Source organism: Panicum virgatum, chromosome 1N, assembly GCF_016808335.1.
Source record: "Panicum virgatum strain AP13 chromosome 1N, P.virgatum_v5, whole genome shotgun sequence".
NCBI lineage: Eukaryota > Viridiplantae > Streptophyta > Magnoliopsida > Poales > Poaceae > Panicum > Panicum virgatum.
In genome coordinates, this window is record NC_053145.1 from 12,800,691 (window position 1) to 12,825,113 (window position 24,423).

Below are 24,423 nucleotides of genomic sequence, written 5' to 3' on the forward strand. Positions count from 1 at the left end.
ATGCTGATCTGGGTTGTTCACACAGAAGTTTGAATGGACAGTGCTTGCCAGGACCCGCAGAAGCTAGGCGCCTCCAGCAAGAACGGCTGCAGGTAAGCAGAATGAGAAGAGATCTGATGGTAAACCTTGGCGTTCACATATCACCATTGGTTTTGGACTGCTTATTTCAGGTGGCCCACAGCCTCCATTCTGCAGCTGTGGGTGTTGTTCATTAGAAACCGTGTGGAATATTTGCGCTCCCAGATGGAGATTTGCCTGCACCCATTTTGATACCTTGTCTGTTTGCATGTTTCAACAACCGGACAAGTGGATCATATCATGATGATAGGATCGCAGACAGACTTATTCTTGAGAAACATCAATGTAGGCTGAACCATCTATCATGCCCTTGAGTACTTGATTCTGGGCCCAACAACAGATTCTCTTAGTTCTGCACTTCTGCAGCAGCAAATTCTTTCCATCATGGCATTTCTGTTCATTGAAACTTTTTTTACATAATTAAATTCACTGAAACATTCTGTATGCAAGCGCAACCTTTTAGTAGCCGTTTAGAAAGTTTAGAGAACCTTTCCAGAATTCAGGGATGTATATGCATCATCAGCCAATCCTTTGTCAAAGACAAAGTTTTGCAACGATTCTCTTATTTGAGTAGAAGACTCCTGCCTTAGCATACTGATCACGTTTTCTTGACACCAACTAGCAGTTCATTAGAAATTTAGAATATTAAAGAAAGGAAAAAAAAAACTAGTAGTTTGTTCTGGTCTTCCCGGCAACCTCATTTCTAAACGTAACCGTGTGCCTTTCTGCCAGGAACTTGAGAAAAAAGGCCGGCCATTCTCTAGGCAGCAGCTGTCTCCAGTTCCACACCACACGAATCTTCGATGCGTCAGAGAGTTCAACCAGGCCAGGTCTACAAGGTTGCCAGACTTGTCCACACCTGGATCATTTCGAGGCCAGTCGCCATGTGGCGGAGGTTTTCCAGTTGATCATTATTGTTAGGTTCTGAGCTGGACTCACGCTTGACTGGAGGAAACTGGGTGTGTGGTTTCCTTCTGAAGCTGAGATGTGGATGTGCCGGAGCAGCCTGATCATGGAGCTGTAAAGATTGGGATCAGGAATTCAGGAGAACTGGAACTGCTCCAAAATTGGTAGTGTGGTTCTCACGAGTTCAGGTCACCAACATGTGGGGCCCACATCCACCTTTCACCGTCTTCAAACCGCCCTGGGCAACAAGCGAAGTTGAGAACTCTGGGACACTGAAATTTGACATGTCCATGCTTAGAATGGAGCAGAATTTAGCTCCTCGAAGATACTTCCATGTTTAAAGACTAGTAGATATAAAAGCACAAACACGTGAATGTATTCTCCAAGAATACATGTTCACACTTACATCCATACCGGAGAAACTAGTTTGGTCTATGTCTTGGTTCGTGGATCCCACGTTCATCTCACGACTTACTCCTACTTGACAGTGTGATTTTCGTAAACATTCAGAAGCAACTGCATAAACAAATATTATAGCTAAGAAAGTTGCATTTTTCGCTTGTTCCCATGGCCATGCACTGAATACAAGCTGCTAAATGCATTTCTTTCCAGCTGATTGAAGCAATCTAGTCATGACACTGGAAATATGAATTTTCAGGTCAAAATTTGCTAAGACTTCATTTTTTGATCACAAGTAATAAAATACTTCATTTTGCATGTCCAAGTATTTTGATCAGACTTGGCGCTTTGTTTCGCTTGAAATAAAGTGGGGAAACCTTGTTTATAAAAAAAATGCTTCATCAAGTTCGTCATGAAAAGTTTTGTTAGCATCCATTAACGAAATTCAAGAGTGAATATACTGAACCAGGGGCAGGATGACCAAATAAAATCGTTGTGGAAGATAATTGCTGAACCAGTTTCTTGTAAAAATATATATGTACTACATTAACATGATAGACCATAAAAGTACGTCAACTCTCCGTGGGTCCAAAATTGATCTGGCCACTTATGTCGGCGAGGAAGTTGAATTTGCATGAGTGCTCTACATGACTTCTTTTAGTTCATAGATAGGTAGTGGTCGACATGAGAACTTCCGATAACTGGGATAAATCTAAACTATCCAATCCATCTCACCTGATTCCTGAACCCCGGTTTTTTATCACTAATGATAGGCGTCAGTTGCATAACATATGCTCTGCTCAATGGACAGTTTGGTTTGCAGACAGCAAATTTCATGATTGACTGCTAAAACTTCAGTAACTGGATACCAAAACAAGGACCTAGGGTGTTGGAATTACTCCCTCCATCCACTTTTGATAGCTGTATTTCAAAACTTCAAATGTTCAAAAATGATAGCTATATTTGCTATTGGCATGAGTTGTGGCAATAAATAGCACTAGAAACGAGGAGTTCCCAGTTAAAACATTGGAGGACCAACAAAAAGTCTATGTTGCATTTATGAGATTGATAAGCACACTTGGTGCCCTTGGCCATTGTGCCACGTGCAAATATATCTATGGAAGGAGGGAGTAGCACATTGCCAAGAATGACGTCATCAGCACGCTAATGCTAACAATCATCAGTCTTGTTTCCAGTGTACTTTAGGTTTGCTTTTTCAGGACTTGAACACCACTAAGTCTCCACTCATCTCCTTGTCCAATTCTTTAATCTGATACACGGTCGCTTGTCTTTGCCGAATTTTCCCTCCAGACAAGCTCTAAACTCATGTCTCTCTCCCCTCGTTTCTCTCCGAGATCAGTCTCCATCTTTCAATTGTCCAGACCAAAAGATCACACAATCTGCAAAGATCTCTACATCCAGTCCAAGAACTCAGGAACCAGCCATGCTTGCGATTGAAAGCTTGCTACTTCTCTTCATGCTGTCCATTCCAATATCCAAAGCCTGGTCCATTGATTACCCTAGCCCCATTGCCAACCTTCCTTCCCTTTGGACCAACAATGAAGCTACTATCCCTTACAATACCACCTACGGCAACGGTTCCACAATCAGAGCCATTCTTGTCAGGCAGAAGCCTGCCGGGTCTGGTCCATCCTTCGGCTGCGGCTTCATCTGCGCTGCTCCCTGCAATGTCTTCCTCTTTGCAGTCTTCTTCTTGTCCATTGGTGATCCAAGCAACCCTGCCTTCAATGCCACAACCACGCCAAGGGTTGTGTGGACAGCTAACAGGTACCATCCTGTGAAGGAGAATGCATCAGTGCAGTTTACCAAGGACGGAAATCTCGTTCTCAGAGACTTCGATGGTTCATTAGTCTGGTCCACGAATACAACAGGAAGCCCTGTTGTTGGCATGAATCTTGCTGAGACGGGGAATCTGATTCTCTTCGACATGATGGGGAAGACGGTGTGGGAATCATTTGCACACCCAACTGACACACTCCTCATTGGGCAGTCACTGTGGCAAGGGAAGAGGCTTAGGTCCACTTCCTCGATAGCAAATAGTACTCAAGGTCAGTTCTATCTCACTGTGCTAGACAATGGCCTCTATGCTTTCATCGATGCAGATCCTCCACAGCTCTATTATCAGAAAAGCTTTAATATTACTGATGCATTAGTTCAATCAAAGACAAACATATCCTCTGATCAAGTGAAGAATAGCACGACTCACATTTCCTTCTTACAAGGGAGCTTCTCCGCATTTCTTAGATTCAACAGCACAGATATCAAGCTATTCGATATCTCTCTGCCTTTGTCATCATCAGCACAATTCATGAGCCTTGAGGATGATGGGCACCTGAGAGTTTATGGATGGAATGGTATTTCATGGAAAGCTCTTGCTGATGTTCTGCAGGTGTATCCTGATGAATGTGCATACCCTACAGTATGTGGAGAATACGGTATCTGTTCTCAAGGACAATGCAGTTGCCCTAGTGGAAATATTGATGATGACCTTTTCCATCAGTTGGATGACCGGCAACCTAACCTTGGCTGCTCCCTAGAAACCCCTCTGTCCTGTGACTTTATCCAATATCATAAGCTTATGGAACTCCCAAACGTCACATACTTCAATTTTGCATACAATTGGACTACCGATGAAGAAAGCTGCAAGGAGGCATGCTTGAAAACCTGTTCATGCAAGGCAGTCTTTTTTAGGCATCAAAATGTCTCTAATGGATCCTGCTTTCTGGTGCCAAAGATTTTCTCACTCATGAATTACCAGCCAGAAGTAGTTGGATACAACTTATCTGCATATGTCAAGGTGCAGATGGTGCCACCACCATCAAGTAAGAAAATAAATGCAACTGCTTACCATGTCGGTGTTCCTGTTCTGGTTGCAGTCATCTGCCTACTCATTCTCATGATCAGAAGAATAATAGTGAAGAGGATGGAAGAGGATGATCCATTTAAAGGAGTGGCTGGGATGCCTACACGATTCTCCTACAAACAGCTTAGAGAAGCAACCAATAACTTCAGCAAAAAGTTGGGACAAGGAGGATTCGGGCCAGTCTACGAGGGAAAACTTGGAAATGTCAAGATTGCTGTCAAATGTTTGCGTGACATCGGCCATGGGAAGGAAGAATTCATGGCAGAAGTCATCACCATTGGTAGCATCCATCATATTAATCTTGTCAGATTGATTGGGTACTGCTCCGACAAATTCCACAGACTCCTTGTTTATGAGCATATGAGCAACGGGTCTCTGGATAAATGGATCTTCAGAAAAAACCAAAGTGGCTCACTCAGTTGGGCAACTCGATATAAGATTATCCTAGACATCGCAAAAGGCTTGGCCTACCTTCATGAAGAATGCCGCCAGAAGATTGCTCACCTTGATATCAAGCCAGGAAATATCCTCCTTGATGACAAGTTCAATGCAAAGATCTCTGATTTCGGTCTAGCAAAGCTGATCGATAGGGACCAAAGCCATGTGATGACCAAAATCAGAGGAACAAGGGGTTACCTAGCACCGGAATGGTTGTCATCAACAATAACTGAGAAGGCTGATATTTACAGCTTTGGTGTAGTTGTGCTGGAAATAGTTAGTGGAAGGAAAAACCTGGAAAACAATCAGCCTGAAGGAAGCGCCAATCTAATTAATATACTGCAAGAGAAAATCAAGATTGGTCAAGTTCTGGATATAGTAAGCAATCAGGATGAAGATATCCAGTTACATGGATCAGAAATGACAGAAGTAATCAAGCTAGCTGTTTGGTGCTTGCAGCGTGACTGCAGTAAACGACCAGCCATGTCCCAGGTTGTGAAGGTCCTGGAAAGTAATATGGAAACAGAAAGCACTTCAGGCTATGATGCAACGACCAGAGATGATATTTTTTATGCTTCATCGCCTTTGTCCCCAGTGCTAGTGTCTGCAAGATGATATGCTATAGGGAAAGTAGGAAAACAATTGCAATTTAGTTGCAATTATCGTGTGCAGTGTTTTTGTAAATTTGTTTCCTAACTATTTTAATGTATGAATGAAGTATGAAGTTTTATGGAATCAGAATCTTCCAAAAGCATAAAAGAAGAACAGAGATAGTTCCAACTTTACTTTCTTCTTTTTTTTTTTGCTTCAATCGGCATAGCATATTTTGTCGCCTGGGGACACCCTATATGCCAATAAGTCACAAATTATTTTTCTACTTGTCGACAGGGTAGTGCCATTTTCTGCAAAACTTAATGCTGCACGGATAGCAACTGCAATTCAATAACATCACAAACTGTATACACTTCCAAAATCATGCGCTATCAATTTTTTAAAAAAGCTTTTTTAGCAGTGTTTGAGGTGAGATTGTATAGCACCTAAACAGGCATGAGACGAGAGTTCTGACTAATAAATGATAATGATGATGAAGTGATGACGATATTTCCCAGAACATTGGAGGCCTGGTGCGTTATGCAGAAGCATACCATTTGTCTATGTTCGGCTTGTTTGTGGAAAAAGCGAGAGCAGGTTATCGGTCGTGTGGCATGGCAACATATAATTTGGTCATTTCCTGTTGTCTTCAGACAATGCAGTCTTCAAGGAGATGATCTGTGCCAGTTGCTAGGAAAAACAAAGGCACGAATTAACCAACACCGCTAGCTAGGAAAGCATAAGCAACTTAGGTGGCCGCTGGCCTACGCCGCACGCCATGGCGAATTGGCGATGCTAACTCTTACCAAGACGAAGCCACCACTACATGGAAAAGGAAGCACGCGTGTGCGGAGAGCGTACCGCGCTCTCGTCGGACAAGAAGGTCGGGGTATTGTCCGCCGCGCATTTCGTCGAACAGCCCGCGGGCTGGTCTGCTGGAGTCTGGAGAAATGGAGAGTGAGATCCATCTGAAGCCAGAAGTGCAGGTGCCATGCGCATCAGCGCATCGCACCCGTCGCGCGGAGAGCCGCGGGCTGTGTGGCGCGGCGCGGCTGGTTGTGACTTGTGAGTTGTGAGAGCACAGCGCGGGCAGCGGGCGGCTGGCTGTGTGATTGTGTCTTGTGCGAACCGTCAGCGCTGCCTCAAGCGGCAAGATGGCTCGCACGGTAAGCACGGCTGGAATGGTCAATTTGAATAGTCAAGATGCAGCTGAAACACGCAAGTATAGTATTTTTACATTTTTATTATTAAAAACTAGTATAGTATTTGTTGAAAATTGGAGGTTCAGAGCATCGAAATTTCATCTGGCGGAAAAAAACGGCTCGTTTCGGCTGATTCAACAGTGTTTTATGAAAGAGAATAAATCGGATAAGGCGAAAGCAGACCAGCCCAACAAATTAGTGCTATCCAAATATGGGATTACTCCAGGGCTTCGACATTGGGTGTGTTTAGATCCCAAAAATTTACAAAAAAAAAAAGATCACCTCAAATATTTGAACACATGTATGAAGTACTGAATAAAATCTATTTACAAAACTTTTTGCACAAATGAATTGTAAATTGTGAGATGAATCTAATGAGACTACTTAACTCGTGATTTGTAACGTGATGCTACAGTAACCATCCGCTAATTATGAATTAATTAGGCTCATTAGATTCATCTTGCGATTTACTAACTCATCTTGAAAGAAGTTTTATAAATAAATTTTATTTAATACTTCAAAATAGCAAGATTCTCTTCTAAAAAAATTTACGCCAAAGAAATTAAATACTCCCTCCGTCCCACAAAAAGTGTAGTTTTAGTATTCAATTTTTGTCCCACAAAGAGTGTAGTTTTAGCTTGCAATGAGATCCATTTAATTAAAGTAATATCAAGTACCAAGAAAGCATTGCATAGAAAAACATATAGAGCCAATCAAATATTTAGTAGATATTACTTTTCTAGTTTTAATACATACGCATTAGCATTGCATAGAAAAATATATAGAACCAATCAAATATTTAGTAAATATTACCTTTCTAGTTTCAATACATACGCATTCATTGAGGATCCAGAAAACCAAATATATAACACGTTTTTCAATCATAATTGGTAGAAGTAATTAGGGGGCAACAAAGTCATTTCTTTGGATGAATAATATGTCGGAAACTTTCTAAAACTACACTATTTGCGGATATGTTTTAAGCTGCGTTTGGCTACTGATACCTTCGGATCTTTAACATGTGTACACCGGCTATCGAAGTTCTTTTTCTCCCTCCCCTCCGAATGAACTACTCCCTCCATCCCAAAATAAAAGCAATTCTAGAATCAAACACGTAAATCAATGCTAGATGCAAATTACCAAATTGCCCCTTATCTTTTGTAAGAAAAATCTCGACATTGGCTTGTCTTTTGTACAAGAAATTTCTAGAGACTCTTGTCTTTTGTGATTGCTAGGTCAAACTTGTATTGTTTGTGGGACAAATTTTAAACCATAGAATTGCATTTATTTTGGAACGGAGGGAGTAGGTGAAACTAGTTTTCTTTTATTTCACATGTTCCTATCCCTTATACGTTGCGGCAACAAATTGAAACACTATCTTACAAAGGAAAATTTATTGTGCAGCACTAGAAGATCTTATCTTAAAGAAACACTAGAAGATTACAGAGAATGAAAAAAAGCGTTATCTGCGGAACTTGTGATCCTTAAACCATTTTCCTCTAATTTTCTACTACGTCATTAGCAAAAATAATAATAATAAAACCTAGTACGTGTCTCGTACGGCCTCACGTTCATGACGCACGAATCTCGAGGTCCCGCTGGACGGCTGCCAGTGCCCGAGGCCGCTGGGACTGGGAGTTATCAGTCGTGGCCTCGTGGGCGCACCACCACGTGCACGCACCGGACCGCAGGAATTTGTGTGGTCCGCGCCTCCCTTCCACGACGCTCCGGTGGCGGCATCCCCTTCGTCGTCATCGTCGCGCGGCGCCCGATTGGCTGAGCACCAGCCTCAGTCCCGGCCTCCCAATGGCGTGGTGAGAGTGAGAGAACCCCCTCCCCTACCCTTGCTGTCGACTCGTCTCGTCCCCTCCAGGGGGGGAAGAAGATGAGCTGCTCCTCCTGCTGCGCCGCCGCCGCCGTTCCGTCTCCCCCGGTGGTTCTCTCCATGCCGCGGGTGAGCGACTCCCGCCCCCACCCTCTTCGCCCCCGTGCCAATTCAGCCCCCCTCCTCTTTGAAGCTCATTACTGCGTCGTCTCTCTCGACTCTCGGCGAGTGGTGCGCCGAGTTCGCGTGGAGTTTCGATGCTTCGTCGAAACTCGAGTCCCCATTCGATAAATATATATGCGACGAAATCTTAATATATTAGACGAGGTCGTTAGGGATTTGCCATCATCAGCGGGAGCAATTAGGTTAGGTTAGCTGAACCGGATGAATCCCAAGCCGAGAGTTTAGGATTTAACATTTTAGTAGGAGCTTGAGCCACCAAAGGTCCCATGGTCTAGCGGTTAGGACATTGGACTCTGAATCCAGTAACCCGAGTTCAAATCTCGGTGGGACCTAATTTTTTCATCTCTTTTTTTTTCAATCCTGATTTGATGGGATCAGGTTGACCAGCTCAGAGCTATTGCACCCAATTATTGAAACCAGCAATGTTTGCAGTCCTAATATTGCAATTTTTTCTGTCCTGAACTCCTGATAACATATGTAATGTGATATTGCTATTTTTGTCATCAGGTGAGGTTCACTGCTTCCTGCTCCACAAGAACAGGCCATAAGGTGCTTTTCTTCGGTTCCAGACAGTTTCCAAGCATCACATACAACCCATCAAGCCGTGCGTCGTCACGGTTGTCGCGGAGAGAGGTAATAGCTTTTGCCGGGCAACAGTCTTGGGACATCGGCAGATTTGTCAGGACTTTGTACTTCTTCAACGGCCCCCCAAACCCTCTGAAGGTTTTGTCACCAACTTTTGCTTGCTTCCATTTTGCATTGAGTTTGGGGGTATGAATGCTAGCTGTCTTGAGCTCTTGATGCTTTTGCTTTGTCTTGTAGATTGTAGAGTCCATCATTAGCAGTATCACTGGCTCTGCTTCTAGCGAAGCGCCGAAGAAAATGGAAACATCGGATGTGGTGCTGGTCACTGGAGCCACTGGTGGTGTTGGGCGCCGGGTGGTCGACATCTTGCGGAAGAAGGGCGTACCCGTTCGAGTATTGGTACTCTGCTGGCAACTAAGCTCATTTTGGCTTTTCACGTTTCCATCAGTTACATGAACATAACTGCTGCTTAATAATCGTCATGATATTTATTCAATTTTTTTTTTACTTCAGGCTAGAAATGAAGATAAGGCAAGGAGCATGTTGGGGCGTGACATAGATTTGGTAGGTTACTTATTTTACTTGAATTTCTACATGCTGTGCTGTGGGATTTAATTTCAGTCAACAGCACTTCTGCACCTACTTCAAAGCAACTGCTGGTTTCAGATCATAGGAGATGTTACAAAGGAAGATACACTCGATCCTAAGCTCTTCGAAGGGGTCAGGAAAGTAGTGAACGCTGTATCTGTCATAGTAGGACCAAAGGAAGGTGATACACCAGATAGACAGAAGTACAAACAAGTATGTCATATGCCCAATACTCTATGAGATGTAAAAAACTTATGAATTCTACCATCTGGCTACAATGGTGTGTCACTTACAATCTCTTATTCGTGCAGGGCATCAAGTTTTTTGAACCTGAGGTAGCGCATCGAGACATCTTCTCATGTATAAGAAGTAGCAACTGGTTCTCTCCTGATTAAAAACTGTAACTTTTGCTTTATGAGATCCCAAATTCACTACATTATATGTTTTTCCAATCAGATCAAGGGACCTTCACCTGAAATGGTAGAGTACATCGGAATGCAAAACTTGATTAATGCCATAAAGAACAGTGTTGGACTAAGTGAAGGGAAACTTCTATTTGGGCTTAAAGGTATACCTTTCATTGCTTGATCAAATTTAAAATATTCAACTTATTTTCATATATTTCATCTGGCACTACAGCGTTCACCAAAGACCTCTATAGTGCCACAAAAGTCGCATTTAGTACAAGAGATACCACTGGTAGTGTTACTGACATTTGGGCCCTGGGTCCATGTAATCATGTTCCCATAATTGGCTATTGTTGCATAGCATATTACTTTCGTTTGATATTAAAACTTTAAGTAAATCCACTTTGTTATTTGCTAACCATGATGGTTTTACTTCACGTCAACTTGTTTGTTTACTTTCTCAATGAGTCCATTAATCTTAAGGCAATATTCTCATTCTTATGTAGGCAACTTATCTGGAAAGATTGTGTGGGGAGCTCTTGATGATGTTGTAATGGGTGGTGTTAGTGAAAGTACTTTTCAAATCCTACCAACAGGAAGTGAAACTGGTGGGCCAACTGGGTTGTTCAAAGGTATTTGTTTTTATTCCTTGAACCTTGTGTATGAGATGTTGCATTTGCTTGAAATGTTGCTATTGTAAGCTTACCCGTGCATCACCTTTATCTAGGTACTGTATCTACTTCAAATAATGGTGGGTTTACTAGTATAAGGACAAAGGTAACTGACTACTTTCATGTATTTTGTGAAAAGAAAAATACTGCTAGGCATATCGTTACTATTTATGTGCTATGTTATTTGCAATAACCAATTATATCCTATGCTGTTTCATGTAAATAAAAGGACATTTTCTTTCTGGCGATGTAAGCAAATGTGAACCATGCAGGCACCAGTAATATATAACTTTATTTTTTATTTGCTAGTGAATCCTGTTTATGGTGATGTTTAATTGCTAACAGTATGTTATTTTACTCGAACTGCAGAATTTCACTGTGCCAGAGGACCTGTCAGCATACGATGGTATTGAATTACGAGTTAAAGGTGATGGGCGACGGTATAAACTCATTATTCGGACAAGCTATGAATGGGATACTGTTGGCTATACAGAAAGCTTTGACACAACCAAGGGAGAATGGCAAAGTGTATGTCATACTATGCTGTAAAATATCTTCATTGTTTGTTTCAGTGACGTAGAGCTATGTTCTTATTCCTGGATCAGGTTAAAATACCTTTCTCTTCTCTGAAACCTGTATTTCGTGCTCGTACTATGACTGATGCTCCACCCTTCGATGCAAGCAACATTACTTCACTGCAGGTATCTTTCTTTTTTTCTTTTGCAAACTCTGAACACTTGGTGAACATTCATCTAACATTAATGATAATTTTGTAGCTTATGTTCAGCAAGTTTGAATATGATGGAAAACTCAACCCAACATTTAATGAAGGTCCATTCGAGCTTCCTTTTTCAAGTATTAGAGCATACATCAATGAGCCGATCACTCCAAGGTTTGTCTATCTAGTAGTTTCCAGGAGATGACATCAGTTCAACAGAAGAAGTAAATCTCATTTTTCAATTTCTTTCTGGAACTATTCAGGACTAATTGAGCTTGTTTGTCTTTTATGCACAGGTTCGTTCATGTGAGTTCCGCAGGAGTTACAAGGCCTGAAAGACCGGGTCTAGATTTAAGCAAGCAACCGCCTGCTGTTCGCTTGAACAAAGAGCTTGGCTCCATCTTAACTTATAAGTTGAAGGTATGCGCACTGCCTTAAACTCATAATTACAAAAATAGAAGGCCTTCTTATTTCCCTGGTATAATTGTACATTTTGAAGAATGTCTGTCGTGTTGGTTACCTTGAAAGTTGAAACCCTTATACCTGAGGTGGCATTTCAGGGAGAGGATTTAATTAGGGAAAGTGGTGTTCCGTACACTATTGTGCGACCATGTGCATTAACTGAGGAACCAGCTGGAGCAGATCTCATATTTGACCAGGGGGACAATATCACAGTATGTACAGGAAGCACCATCATCATGACGTCCCAATGTGCTCTTCTTTTTCCTGCGATCCATTTTAATAAACTTGTTGCGCAATCTCAGGGGAAGATATCAAGGGAAGAAGTTGCCCGCATTTGTGTAGCGGCTCTGGCAAGCCCAAACGCTGTGGGGAAAACTTTCGAGGTTAAAACTCTGCAACTTGTTTCCAAGACTAATAGAACAGATATTGTTGTCAATTATCTTTGAGAGAAAGCTAATGGTAATAATTCTTTTGATCAGGTCAAGAGCACTGTCCCATTCAGCGAACCATATGTGATTGACCCTTCAAATCCCCCTCCTGAAAAGGACTATGAAGTGTACTTCAAAGAACTAAAAGAACGCATCACGGGTAAAGAGGCACTGGAAGCTACACCTGCTCAGGTCTGAAGAATCGCTGCATGAAGAATGCCATCTGCTTTTGGTGAAATTTGACGTGGTAACCCTCCACTCCGTAAGTCTTGAGCCATCCTAAAGCTGAACTGAAACCTGAAACTCATTATTTATACTGTGCCAGTAGCTGTAGCTTTTGGTGATGTGCTATGATCTTGATGTTGCATACTTTGCAGCCATGGTGATTTTAATACCAAAGGGGGGATCCTCTGTTAAAGAAGATGCTTTCGATATGGAATGTGAAATGAGAAGGCAATGGCTACCATGCATGTATATGAAGAGAAACGTGAGTCGCATAGAATTGTGGGTGACACTTGGATGGTAAATCTAGGATATGAATCTATAGGGCAGATCTATGTATCTGTATTTTTATTGTTTCACAAAAATTCTATGTGTCTGTATTTTGTCTCTTACTTGTAGAGTGCTGCACGTGTTGAACAGAAAGTAAATTTAATTCTATAGCATAACATATATCACGTGGTTTAAAAGAATTCATTAACCATCAAATTAGGATTCTCGCGGCGCAGGAGATGGTTCTGCAAGAAGAGAGTGGTAGACATTGTAGATTATTAGCTAATACTCTTTTTGAATTGTACAGCGGGGGAGACCCCCACTTATTAGCTAATACTCTTAGGTAGATGCAGTTCCTCTTTTGCCTGTGTTACCCTTACAGATTATGCCATGCCTGCAAGATCTTCCATTGTGCAAGTTGCAATAGCGAAATAATAACAAAGCTCAGTTTTCACAGCAGAGAAAAAATGGGGACATGAAAACAGGGTAGATTGATACGAGTCCCTCAAAATTACAGCGCTATTTTGATGTATTTTGCTTACTTATCAGGATTCTGATCAAACTAACTAGTGGACACACCAACATACATGTCCACAAACATCCTACTACTACCTTTTACATTTCCAAGTACAAAGCAAATCTGTTCAAATACAAGTGAAAACTATTTTCACCATTAAAGTATAAAAAATAGTTACATGAACAGATTGCACTAACAGAAGAATTCATGAGTCCCGCATGTCACCAACAGCAGAAAACCTGCATCGGAAAACAAGAACAACAGTCAGGGGAGCAGAACACCTGCAGCAACCATCGACATGCCTGTTCAGACTTCAGAGAGCTCACCGTTCCAACCTTCATCCTCCAGCTCCGGTGGCTGCGCCTCTCCCGTCCCCGCGGCGCGCTCGCGAGGACCTCGAGCCGCAGCACCAGCGGCGACCAGAGGCCGCTCCTGCCGTACTCGAAGCCGAACTCGCCGGCGTCCTCGAACTTGCCGAGGAGCTCGTCGGAGACGTCCCTGGGCACCACCTGCACCACGCTGCCGCAGCTTCCCTCGGAGGAGTCCGAGCCGTCGTGGGAAGGCGACAGGCTCATGAGGTCCAGGAGCGATGGTGACGACGCCATGGCTTGTCCTGATCAGGCGGACAGGAAGAATGCATGGGGGGCAAGAAGATGGACGGGTGGATGGATGGATAGGTGAGATAGGTGAGCTGTTGTGCTTGCTTGGTTGCCGGGCAAGATGCCTGTGGGGCTGGGAGGGATGCAGATTGGAGAGAACACAAAGAATCTCCCGTTGGCTTCCTGCTGTTGGTACCTAGTTCAGGATGGTGAAAGGACCAGATTTGTTGGTTCCAGTGTCGGCCTTCTGTGTTTAGAATGTGGAAATTTCAAAAAAAAAAAGAAAGAAAGAAAGGAAGTAGAAGATCCCGGGAATTATTTTAGACACTGCCATGGTGTGATGTGACGTGGCACGCATGGCTACATGATAAGGTTTTGGACTAGACCTGGGCATGGGCTACCCGACCCGACGGACCCGACCCAACCCGCCCGAAAATAGTCCGACCCGACCCGACCCGAAGAGTTTGATGGGCGGGCTCGGGTCAAAATTTTTGACCCGGTATGACTGACGGGCCGGGCACGGGCTAAAAATTTTGACCCGAAACCCGAAAAACCCGAAGGAACCCGACATTTTACATAGGCCCGGCCCGACCCGACCCGAACCCGACCCGACCCGACTGGCTGTCGGGTCGGGTGCGGGCTCAATTTTACGGCCCGGCCACCGGGTCGGGTCGGGTACGGGCCGCTAGAAAAAACACCGGGCTTTTTTTGGCCCGACCCGAACCCGACCCGGCCCGGAGGATGCCCAGGTCTATTTTGGACTATCTCTCCAGCAAAACTTTGTATAATAATATATAGGTACTGGTTATATTTATGTGTGCCTTTGTTCTCCCACCTTTAATTTCAGTTCGGCAGAGCAGCCATTGTTCATGAGTGACCAGCTAGCAGATCCATGGAACTTTCTTTAGGTCCTTCAATTAATGTGACGCATCGCTGTGAAGATCAGATAGACGCCATGCATAGGATGCAAAACAGCTACCTTTATATTTTTGTGTTTTTTTTATAGCAAGCCGTGAATGGTTGCAGCAAATTATATTCTGGTACACAGTTGGCACAAGGCATTAGATGCTCCCAAGTCGTGTCATGTACTTATGACATAGCACGTGTTTTGGATCCCTTGATCGGATCATGACTTTTTTTTATCGTCGTAGAGTTTTGATATGACCCTCTTCAAAAGAAATAAATGATGTGTTTGGATTGGGTGCACGCAAACTACTAAAGCTGTTGGGTTTTTGTCCACTGACTACCCTTTTATGGCAGCCTTGAAAGTTTGGAAATATTTGCCTCGGATAATTTAGTCAATTTTTTTATCCATGCATGACATGCATGTGTCCCTTGTTCAGCGGCAAGTTGACTGCAGTGAGGTTAAAGTTTGTTTATACAAGAAGGATTAGAAATTTAAGTACAATGGATAGGTTCTTAATATTCATACACAATCTGAACAACCTCATAAAAGGACTCGAATTTTAGAGCTCAGGCAGCGTCAATTGTGGAAGAGCATGTCCGATAGTCGCTTGGTCAGATAACCTCACAACAAACCATTTTCTTCATTTCACATCATTTGCTGAATACAGCAAAGTAATTTCTTTTGTGTTCTGAATGAGGCGTAGAGGTTTGAAGTACAAGTACTGAAATGACTACACTCATTTTCTCATCTGTGACGCCTCTTGAATAATAACACATCATTGTGAAACAAGAGTAGTAACAAATATGGAATTAGCTTTCTGATGAGAAAGCTCCAAATAATTTTATTAGGTACTCTATCTGTTCCAAATTGTAAGTCATTCCAACCTTCTTAAAGAGTTAAAATATTTCAAACTTGATCAAATATATACAATAAACTACTTATATTTATGATACCAAATAAGTATAATTAGATTCTTTGTTAAATATACTTTCATATTATATTTATTTGTAAATTTTCTAATATTTTCTATAATTTTGGTCCAACATAAAAATAGTTTGACTCTTTAAGAAAGTTGAAATGACCTATAATTTCAAACCGAGAGAGTATGAAGAAACCTCTTGATGTGATTTGTTAATTTGTTTTATCCTCATGGCACGAAAACAAGTGTTTTCTTTTGTATTCTCATGAACAAAAGAGTTGAAGTGTCGCTTCGTATGGCTGGAGGCTGGATTATTTGTGTGAAAATCTAAAGAGGAACAAACTGATGGAGTAGGATCCACCCAAACAGAGGGGGGAATATTAGGCACCTACCTTGCACATTCCTGCGCCTTTTTGCCGTCAAGATGGAAGCACCAACTTTGATGGTGACTCCTAAACCTTTTTTTTAACCTTTTTGTTCAAAAAAAAAGACTCCTAAACCTGATTGTGCTTCACTGCTTCCACCCTTACTCTGCTTCCACTGCCAGTTTAGCAAATCAATGCATGTTTATCAACATATTTTAAGTTACTCCAAAAGACTTCATCTAAAGCCATTGCATAGAGTTACGAGGGTCCTTCATTCCATAGCTCAACTAGCGCAACTTAATAAGAAATTTAATTAACTTAATCCTCTATTTTTTCAATAATGATCATAGTCTATGGGCTCAACGACTACCCCTGACATTTATATGGCATTTGGTTTGAGATGTACGTACTCCCTTCATCCTGAAATGTAGGGCATTCTAGAATTTTTAGGATAAATTATGACTGTGTAGAAAAAACTCTCTTACCCCTAAAAAATAAAAAATACAAGGAAGAAAACTGAGAATAAGAAAGATAAAAAAATAGAAGAGAAAATATGTGAAAAAAAGAGAAAACAAATAACGGAAGAAAAGATGAAAGCAAAATAATCTAGTTATATACTAACTCCGCATGCTGCATAGCTGCTACCGCTAAGGTTAAATATGAACGGGTCTAAAGTACAATCCAAATGGAGCAATGAAAATATTATTGGGCCTAAATTAATCACGGCAGCCCATAAACTACCTTCAGGCGATGAATGCCTGAAATGCAGCGCTCGATGCATAGCGTGCGGAGGAGGGGGACTGAGACTGTCCACAACGGGCCACTCCAACCGACCCGGACTCCAAATATAGAGGCTGGGATGACCCGGTACCCGCTCCAGCGGTACCCAGTACCCGAGCCTGGATATTTCGGGGTCCTCCGGTCGCCCTCCACATTCCCAGGTCCTCCATCGTCTCTCTCCCCGCCTCTCGTGTCTCTCTCCGTCTCTCTCCACCCCCGGCGGCTGTTGCCCGCGCTCGTGCTGAAGTTCCGGCCGAGAGGGCGAAGAGCAGGGCAGGGAAGGTGGCGGCCGACGGGGAAAGGGGAGGTGGAGGTGGATCCGGCCAGGAACGGCGCGGATCGGAGGAGGTGCCGCCCCGGGCGACAGATCTAGAGGAGGACCAGTGCAGCAGATTCCCGGACGCCGGCGGCAGGGGGCTAGAAGACCGGGCCTGTGGAGGAAGAGGAGAAGGAGAAGGCCGCCCAACCAAGTCAGGGAAGAGGCGTCGTTCATCTCGGCTGGTTCGTGGATCCCGATCCGGATCAGGAGATTCATTTTCATCGTTGAAGCGCCAGCGACTAAGGAGAAGGTAAAATCCCCGTGCTTGTCTATTTGGATGTGATGTTGGATGGGTGTCGGTTTGAATGGATTGTATGTTTTTACTTGTTGTACGCTTTAGGATTCTGTACTAAAGATGATTCAAAGATGGCCTATAGATTTATGGATTGTATGGTTTGAATAGATTAGTAGCAATGATAGGCTCCTTTTTTTTTCAGGACTACACACATGCATATGCACGCCTCACCGGCCCTAGCTTTGATTTCTTATTTGAAGTTATTAGGATACTCTCTTGCATGATGCAGCATGAAGGAATAAAATTATAGGATTGCTGAACTTTGTGGCTGAAGTCATAGGGAACTTGTTACATGGTAGATTGCATCTTCAGTTTGTAGTCTTAGCCAAGCTAATCCATTCGGCTTGTTCAGTCTCAGGCAATTGTAAATTTGATTCTTATCTTAATTAATTATTTTTCAAAAAATATATTTACACTCTAGACTATCATTGGTACTCCTGTTCATATTTTGATTAATAACAAGTTATTTTAGTTTTGAGGGGGAAGAGGTAGTTGGAGTTAGTTGGAGAGGGAAATATAAAATATTAGATGGCGGGGTATAGGGGGTGTGGTATGGAGTGTATTGTTGAAGAGGATTTTGATATAGAGTGCGGAATCTGTTTAGAGGGAGGAGAATATTCTTTTTAGGAGGTGGATTTTAGAGGGTACCCCTGGAGACAGTCTGAGGGAGCGGCGATGGGAGGGTCTGGCCGTGATTTCTATTTATCGCGTGCGATAAAGAGCCATCGCAGAAGGGGAGGAGCCCCTGGTCTTCTTCTTTCCCGAGTTAGGGGAGGGGGTGCACGGCCGCCATCAAGCTAGGGGAGGGCGAGGCGGGGTGGCTGGAGAGGGGTGGGAGGTGGGTGGGGCGGCTGCCGGCAAGGTGGCCGGCGGCCGGAGTGGTGGCGGGAGGCGGCGGAGTTTATGATTTCGGGTTGCTGGGGGTGGGGGCTCCATGACCACCAGACCTAGAGAAGGACCCGGCGGCACGTGAGCGCCGCCGGCCGGGCGGGACCGGACGACCGGTGGGCGGTGGCTAGCGGCAGGGGCGAGGAGAAAGTCGTTTGACGCGACAGCGAGCTCGATTAGCGTGGCGGCGGTGGAGGGCGGCGGTGGGGGCGCTGGGTGAAAGGCCCTTGTTTGGTTTTGGTAATTGAGTGACAACTTAGGTGGACTAATAAGTGTTTATGTTGAGATACACATGTGATTAGTCCACACAAAGACACTAGTATGAGCAACATGTGCCATGTAGGAGAAATGGCTAAGAGTTGATGCTATGCTCATATAGTGTGATGGAGGAACTCATTGCATATGACACATGCCATGGAGTCATGTGACCAAAGTGGAGAAGATCAAGACAAGGCTTGGCTTGATGTATCGGTTGCAATGGTGAAGGGCAAGTCAAGGATTTGAAGCGAGGGACCGCGTGGCGGTGAAGCTTGAGCAAGACTTGGTACCGATGGACCGAGATAACGGTGAAGAGCGAGCAAGGTCAAGATCGATGGACCAAAGAAGTCATGTGATGATATGGAGTGGATCATATCATTCAAGAAAGATCAAGCCAAGTGTTGACTCATGATGATGATCAAAAGGCTTGATGGAGTTTGGTGCTTGTGTGGCATAAATATTTGGGAAGTTGAAATGGAATGCGCAAGGCAAAAGTATGATTTGTATGGCATTTTATTTCACCGGTCAAAGGTTGTGTAGAGAAATGCATGACCGGATTTAGGATAGATGGTCGTACTATCAAGAGGGGCAAACTTGTTTGCATATCGGTCATCTAGTGCCACTTGAGCGATCTATCATTGCGATGTTGCTAGGATCGAGTGGCGTGGAGAGATCAAGTGAAAATCCTTTGAAAATGATTGTGAAATTCTAACACACATGCACATGGTGTTGTTCACGTGGTGGTGTTGGCACATTTACAAAGAATAAAGTGTTGGAGTTGATGTTGATCAACTTATGGGAAAAAGAAATGACGAGCGGACGGTCCGGCCCTGTTGGGTGGACGGTCCGCCAGTATATTTCATTTTTGTCCAGAGAGGTTGCAGCTCTGTTTGGGCTTGAAGGCCGTACTGCGGCCGGTCCGCCCCTGGGGTACGGATAGTCCGCATGTATTTTAAAGAAATCGTCCAGAGAGGTTGTTTCTCTGGCTTGGGCTGAAAGGTTGGACTGCGGACGGTCCGGCCAAGGGGCGCGGACGGTCCGCAGGTCACTTAACAATTTGACCAGAGACGTGTTGGGTCTCTAGTGGGATTTAAGAGTGAAGGGCGGACGGTCCGCCCCTGGGGTGAGGACGGTCCGCCGGTCAGTTGACAAAATGACCAGAGATGTTTTCGCTTCTGAAAGATTGCACAATGTGAAGGGTGGACGGTCCGCATAATGGGTGCGGACAGTCCGCCCCTCAAACTTTAAGTTTGTCCAGAGACGCTGTCTCTCTGAGTGTTCGGAGTGTCTGAACGGCGGACGGTCCGCCAATAGGGTGCGGACAGTCCGCGAAGGGCTCTAACGGTCGACTCTGATACATAATCATTGCAGATCTAGCCGTTGGGTTTGAATGGCGGATAGTCCGGTTTTTGTGAGGCGGACAGTCCGCGAAAACTCTGTTTTCACGGGATTTGAGTGTAACGGCTAGTTTGGGGCCTCCATCTATAAATAGAGGGTGTGGCCGGCCATTTGAGGTAGCTGAGCACCTTGGGAACTTGGTGTCCATGTGTGAGAGTGCTTGAGAGCCCTTCAACTCACTTGTGTTAGTGCTAATCATATTCGCTAAGTGAGATAGTGATTCTAGTGCATTGCATTGAGAGATTGCAAGAGTGTGGCACTAGGTGATCGTGTTGCAAGCTGGTGTGCTTGTTACTCTTGGAGGTTGCTACTTCCTAGACGGCTTGGTGGCAAGAGGCTCCGTTGAAACCCGCAAGAAGATTGTGCGGTGCTCCGGAGAAGAGATTGTGAGGGGTATTGTGCTCACCCCGCGGGAGTCGCGAAGAGCAATTCTAGTTGAGCGAAATGTGAAGAGCAACAAGTGGTCCGGCCGGATCATGTGCTAGAGCTCGGTGTGAGCACTCAACGTGGAAGAGTGTGACTTGAGAGTCACCACTAGCAAGAGGATCGGCGGTAACCTTAGAGCTTGTCTCAACGGGGATTAGTTTGGTGGCAACCAAGTGAACCTCGGGATAAAAATCACCGTGTCAACGTGTTCATCTCTTCTCGGTGGTTTGCATTCTCCGAATCACAAGTCTTGTATTTACATTCATATATACCTTGTGCTTGTATAGTTGCTCTCTAGTGATTAGTTAGCTTGTGTAGCTTGTTAATCATTTTCTTGCTTGTGTAGCTAGAAGTAGAGATCCTAGTGTAACTAATTAGCTTGTGTAGCTTAATTAGTTGCTCTTTCTTAGATTGTGTAGCTAAGCAAGTTGAGCTCTTGTGTTTGAATTGTGGCCTTGAGAATCTAGTGAGCTTAGATTTGGCTTTGTGCTTTTGCTCATTAGAATTGTGTAGGAGCTCCCACGGTTTGTGAAGTACTAGTACTTAGTCTTGTGTGACTTGGCATTAGAATTGTTAGGAGAGCTCTTACTAACTTGGCACTCCATTTGTTTTGTGTATGATCTTTTTTGAGGTGCATTAGAATCATAGTTAGAGGGGTGAATTCTTAGCTAAGCGAATAGTTTCAATTCCGCATAAGTTTCGGTTAGCCGGCGCAATTAGTTTTAGAAAGGACAATTCACCCCCCTCTAGTCCGCCATCTCGACCCTATACCGGGAGCGGCGCCGGAGCCGTGGGAGGTGGGGGCGGCGGGGGGAGCATATAGTGGAGCACAGTAAGAAAAAGGAGGCCGCTCTTCTGCGATGTGATGGCTCAAAATCGCAGAATGCGATGTATAGACAACCCCCTCCCCCCACCCCACCGGATCCGGCGGGGGTGGCTCTAGCGTCTGCCAAGGAGCCGCGATAGATGTTAGAATATTTTTTTATCGACGTTGTTTACACAAATCTCAAACACCGGATGGTGACGAAGAAAAACAGTTTCAGAAAATGTATGTAGGATTGGCGATACAAGCGGACTAAATTAGCCCATATAGTCACGGCCCAAAGAAAATAGATTGGCCCAAACAAAATGGCACATCCGCGGCCCCTCCCAGCCCGGCAACCCACCAAACCTTCCACTACCGATCCCCTCCCGATCCCTGTTTCCCCGACCCGGAGCCCGACGGTCGGCGCAGCCTCTGCTCGCCGTCCGGCAGTCGACCGCCGCTCCCCTCCCCAGGCCTGCGCCTCCCGGCTCCCGCCGTCCGTCGAGCTGCCAACGCCACCTTGGGAGCGGTCGAGCGGGCCAGCGGCACCGCCTCTCCTCCTCCCGCCTGCTCTCCCCTCCTCTCCGACCAGGTCCAGGTTTGATCCACCTATTCTAACTCGGAGGAACTGCTACGCCGCCGCTTGGCCGGCCAGATCTCCGGCAAAGCGTCGGATCCTCCTGGTTGGAGACCGGCAATATGGTACGCTCCTCTCTGTCTCGCCCTACCATGGCAAGATGCATGAAACCACCTTGGAATTCCTTCTTGACCCGATTCCTCGAGAAAACGTTCGATTCAGCTCCCCGTGCCTCCGTCACGGACATGATCGGTCGGATCCACCTCTTTGAGAGATTTTTATTTTCTTGTCTACTCTACCCGAAAGTAAAGTAGGTAGCGGATGCTGGTTGCTAGCTCCTTTCTCCATGTGAATGGATGTCTTTATTTGAGGTTGCTCTGTTGAGGTGTGTAATAGCAACTAAATAGCCTTGGTATTGGAATGTAACTGCTTTTAGAGATTTTGTGAACCTGTTGTATTTTCCAATGGATCAAATAATCAAATCTTGCCATCCAAACCTGTCGCGACATTGAATTCCTGATCCAAGGCTGGAAGATTAGCCATTTGAGGTTTGCTTATCGTGAAACCGATAATTAGAAGCTCATGGAATCATATAGATTCCAAGGGTAGCCTATCTTAAGGCGTGGGTAGCAAGCATGTTCCAGTCGTTGTTGGTGTTGTGAAATGTAGGTCAAGTGCACATTTGCTGTCATGGTAGCATCTGAAACTAGAATGTCAGACTGATTTACTCTAGTTTCAAGTTCAAATATGGTACTCTTGTCATAATCAATGTCTATTCGGGGTTTGAGATAATGATGTAACTAAATGTTTTGGGGGAAGGTGACTTTAGATTGGAACAGTGGCTGTGTCGTTAGTCATTAATGGTTTCCAAACAAAATGCAGAATTCCATTAAAAGAAATCTTTGGTATGTGTTACCACTAAAGCAGTACCACTTGGATAATAAAGAACAGTATTGTCTATAGTTAATTTAATATGTTGCAGCCCATATCTAAAGTGATAATCGGACAATTTGTTTCAATACCTGATTCTCAACTTGGAGCCACACTGCTAATTAAGCTTTTGTGTGGGTTTAATTGCTTTGGATGGATCATGGCAAACAAATGGACTCATCACCTTTGTCTCATGGTTTTTGCCATACTGTTTTGTTACTCCAATTGTAATTCTGATTAACTGGTGATATTTAATTAATATGTTGTTTTAAGAAAGCTTAATAAGCACTACATCAATCCATTGTGGGCAGGTTTATCACTCTAGTTTCGTTGATGATGATAGCATCACCAAAGCTTGTGGCTGTCCTTTGCTTCCACTAAAAACTCATATAAAGGGTCCAGCCCCCACCTCTGACCCAGGTATCCTGTCAACACTTAATACAATTGATGTTTTACTTCCACCGATACAAGAACACTAATTTTTTTGTTTCTACTACAGATAAAGCGGACATAGTTGATGAAGCCATAACTTTCTTTCGAGCAAATGTTTTCTTCAAAAACTTCCATGTGAAAAGCCCAGCAGACAAGTTACTTATCTATCTGACATTTTACATCAATATTGCCCTGAAAAGATTAGAAGGCTGCAGGACGATAGCTGTTGGGACCAAGGCCATCATTAATCTGGGCTTGGAGAAAGTTCCTGTGCCTGGGGAACCAGGGTTTCCTTTCCCTGGACTTTTCGCTCTTCCCGTGTCCCAGGAGGAAGCAGGTATTCAGTTTTATCTACTTCAATTGCATGGCCATATGTATATATTTGAATTAGATTGTCTTTTCTCCGGATAGATGTAATAAGCTGTTATTCAGTATCTCATCTATGTAGTATTTTGCTTATTTTGTAGACTAGTTAAGTATTTCACCTAAGTATTCATGTGCCCATGAATTGCAATGACAAATTGATGACTAGGCATTTCTCCGTCTGAATTCAGAACTGTTGAGGAATTATTTGAAGCAGATAAGGGAGGAAACAAGTGGAAGACTGCTCAACTGTGCATACAGAGCTAATGGCTTTCCAAACAAATGGTGGTTGGCATTTGCGAAGAGGAAGTTCATGAACATTGTCATCCTTTAGAAGGTTAGAGTTGTTTGTAGAAATCCTTGTATCTCTTATGATTATGTGAAGTATAACAAAGAGTCATCCAACATCTGGAGTGAGAAGCCAAAGTTCTTTATGAAGGATAGATAGGATGCCATAAATTAAATTATCTGCTGCAAATTTGCGATGGATGAAGTGAAAACATAAGCTTTCATGTTGTCTTGCCTATTTCCCCAAGCCCGAGCCCAAACCTGAAACTGGCCATATTCTCGAATGATGTGTTTAATCTAAAGATAAGATGACATTTCTTACAGATGTTCTTAATATTTTGCGTGCTGCAAATGTGGCAGTGGCATATATGCTGTAGTAGTAATTAGTTATTTATTGGGATCTCGCTAACTCCCGAATGTTCTAAGAGCTGTGGAACTGGCCGTTTTTTCATAGTTCACTTGTCAGAATTGGTCTCCAGAAATTACGTTGTTTCAGCTGT

General features: G+C 43.8%; 4 protein-coding genes and 1 non-coding gene across 9 annotated transcripts; 3 read left to right on the forward strand and 2 right to left on the reverse strand.

Annotated features, from left to right (window-relative positions):
* Positions 1 to 485: 485 nt before the first annotated feature.
* On the reverse strand, positions 486 to 6,462 carry LOC120655201. 2 transcript variants are annotated; one of them, XM_039932951.1, is made up of 4 exons: positions 6,158 to 6,462; positions 1,391 to 1,500; positions 1,165 to 1,256; positions 486 to 1,084 (listed from the first exon to the last, which is right to left on the reverse strand). In XM_039932951.1, exons 1-4 carry the CDS (start codon positions 6,201 to 6,203, stop codon positions 943 to 945), a joined length of 390 nt encoding a protein of 129 aa, XP_039788885.1. In that variant the 5' UTR covers positions 6,204 to 6,462; the 3' UTR covers positions 486 to 942. The 2 variants fall into 2 exon arrangements, with proteins under 2 accessions (XP_039788885.1, XP_039788884.1); XM_039932950.1 differs by having other exon boundaries at positions 486 to 1,096.
* A 1,708-nt stretch (positions 6,463 to 8,170) lies between these two features.
* LOC120655202 (protein HIGH CHLOROPHYLL FLUORESCENCE PHENOTYPE 173, chloroplastic-like) lies at positions 8,171 to 13,073 on the forward strand. Of its 3 annotated transcripts, none has more exons than XM_039932952.1 (17): positions 8,171 to 8,452; positions 9,014 to 9,229; positions 9,329 to 9,490; positions 9,605 to 9,655; positions 9,758 to 9,892; positions 9,991 to 10,014; positions 10,136 to 10,247; positions 10,593 to 10,718; positions 10,814 to 10,863; positions 11,127 to 11,285; positions 11,363 to 11,458; positions 11,534 to 11,649; positions 11,772 to 11,895; positions 12,036 to 12,149; positions 12,240 to 12,320; positions 12,417 to 12,612; positions 12,743 to 13,073. In XM_039932952.1, exons 1-16 carry the CDS (start codon positions 8,384 to 8,386, stop codon positions 12,561 to 12,563), a joined length of 1,782 nt encoding a protein of 593 aa, XP_039788886.1. In that variant the 5' UTR covers positions 8,171 to 8,383; the 3' UTR covers positions 12,564 to 12,612; positions 12,743 to 13,073. The 3 variants fall into 3 exon arrangements, 1 of the variants encoding a protein (XP_039788886.1); XR_005667369.1 differs by having other exon boundaries at positions 8,173 to 8,452; positions 12,417 to 12,627; XR_005667370.1 differs by having other exon boundaries at positions 8,241 to 8,452; positions 9,991 to 10,039; positions 11,127 to 11,458; positions 12,417 to 12,627.
* On the forward strand, positions 8,767 to 8,838 carry TRNAQ-CUG. The gene has a single exon. It is a non-coding gene; the product is annotated as a tRNA-Gln (tRNA).
* A 251-nt stretch (positions 13,074 to 13,324) lies between the features above and the next one.
* Positions 13,325 to 14,295, reverse strand: LOC120655204. Its single transcript, XM_039932953.1, has 2 exons — positions 13,701 to 14,295; positions 13,325 to 13,613 (listed from the first exon to the last, which is right to left on the reverse strand). The coding sequence occupies exons 1-2, from the start codon at positions 13,977 to 13,979 to the stop codon at positions 13,596 to 13,598; spliced, it is 297 nt and encodes a 98-aa protein (XP_039788887.1). The 5' UTR covers positions 13,980 to 14,295; the 3' UTR covers positions 13,325 to 13,595.
* A 7,392-nt stretch (positions 14,296 to 21,687) lies between these two features.
* Positions 21,688 to 24,257, forward strand: LOC120655206 (actin-related protein 2/3 complex subunit 3-like). Of its 2 annotated transcripts, none has more exons than XM_039932957.1 (4): positions 21,688 to 22,035; positions 23,152 to 23,260; positions 23,340 to 23,609; positions 23,853 to 24,257. In XM_039932957.1, exons 1-4 carry the CDS (start codon positions 22,033 to 22,035, stop codon positions 23,900 to 23,902), a joined length of 432 nt encoding a protein of 143 aa, XP_039788891.1. In that variant the 5' UTR covers positions 21,688 to 22,032; the 3' UTR covers positions 23,903 to 24,257. The 2 variants fall into 2 exon arrangements, with proteins under 2 accessions (XP_039788891.1, XP_039788889.1); XM_039932955.1 differs by having other exon boundaries at positions 21,691 to 22,035; positions 23,827 to 24,257.
* The last annotated feature ends 166 nt before the right edge of the window (positions 24,258 to 24,423 follow it).

Excerpts from the sequence above, each read along its gene's own strand:
- LOC120655201 (XM_039932950.1), bottom strand. The coding sequence starts at position 6,203 with ATGCGCGGCGGACAATACCCCGACCTTCTTGTCCGACGAGAGCGCG. Across the intron at positions 1,257-1,390 it reads CTAGTTTCTCCGGTATGGAT|TGTCCCAGAGTTCTCAACTT; the intron begins GTAAGTGTGAAC and ends GTCAAATTTCAG. Across the intron at positions 1,097-1,164 it reads CATGTTGGTGACCTGAACTC|CTCCATGATCAGGCTGCTCC; the intron begins GTGAGAACCACA and ends CAATCTTTACAG.
- LOC120655202 (XM_039932952.1), top strand. The coding sequence starts at position 8,384 with ATGAGCTGCTCCTCCTGCTGCGCCGCCGCCGCCGTTCCGTCTCCCCCG. Across the intron at positions 8,453-9,013 it reads TGGTTCTCTCCATGCCGCGG|GTGAGGTTCACTGCTTCCTG; the intron begins GTGAGCGACTCC and ends TTTTGTCATCAG. Across the intron at positions 9,230-9,328 it reads GCCCCCCAAACCCTCTGAAG|ATTGTAGAGTCCATCATTAG; the intron begins GTTTTGTCACCA and ends TTTGTCTTGTAG.
- LOC120655204 (XM_039932953.1), bottom strand. The coding sequence starts at position 13,979 with ATGGCGTCGTCACCATCGCTCCTGGACCTCATGAGCCTGTCGCCTTCC.
- LOC120655206 (XM_039932955.1), top strand. Across the intron at positions 23,261-23,339 it reads AGCCCCCACCTCTGACCCAG|ATAAAGCGGACATAGTTGAT; the intron begins GTATCCTGTCAA and ends TTTCTACTACAG. Across the intron at positions 23,610-23,826 it reads CGTGTCCCAGGAGGAAGCAG|AACTGTTGAGGAATTATTTG; the intron begins GTATTCAGTTTT and ends GTCTGAATTCAG.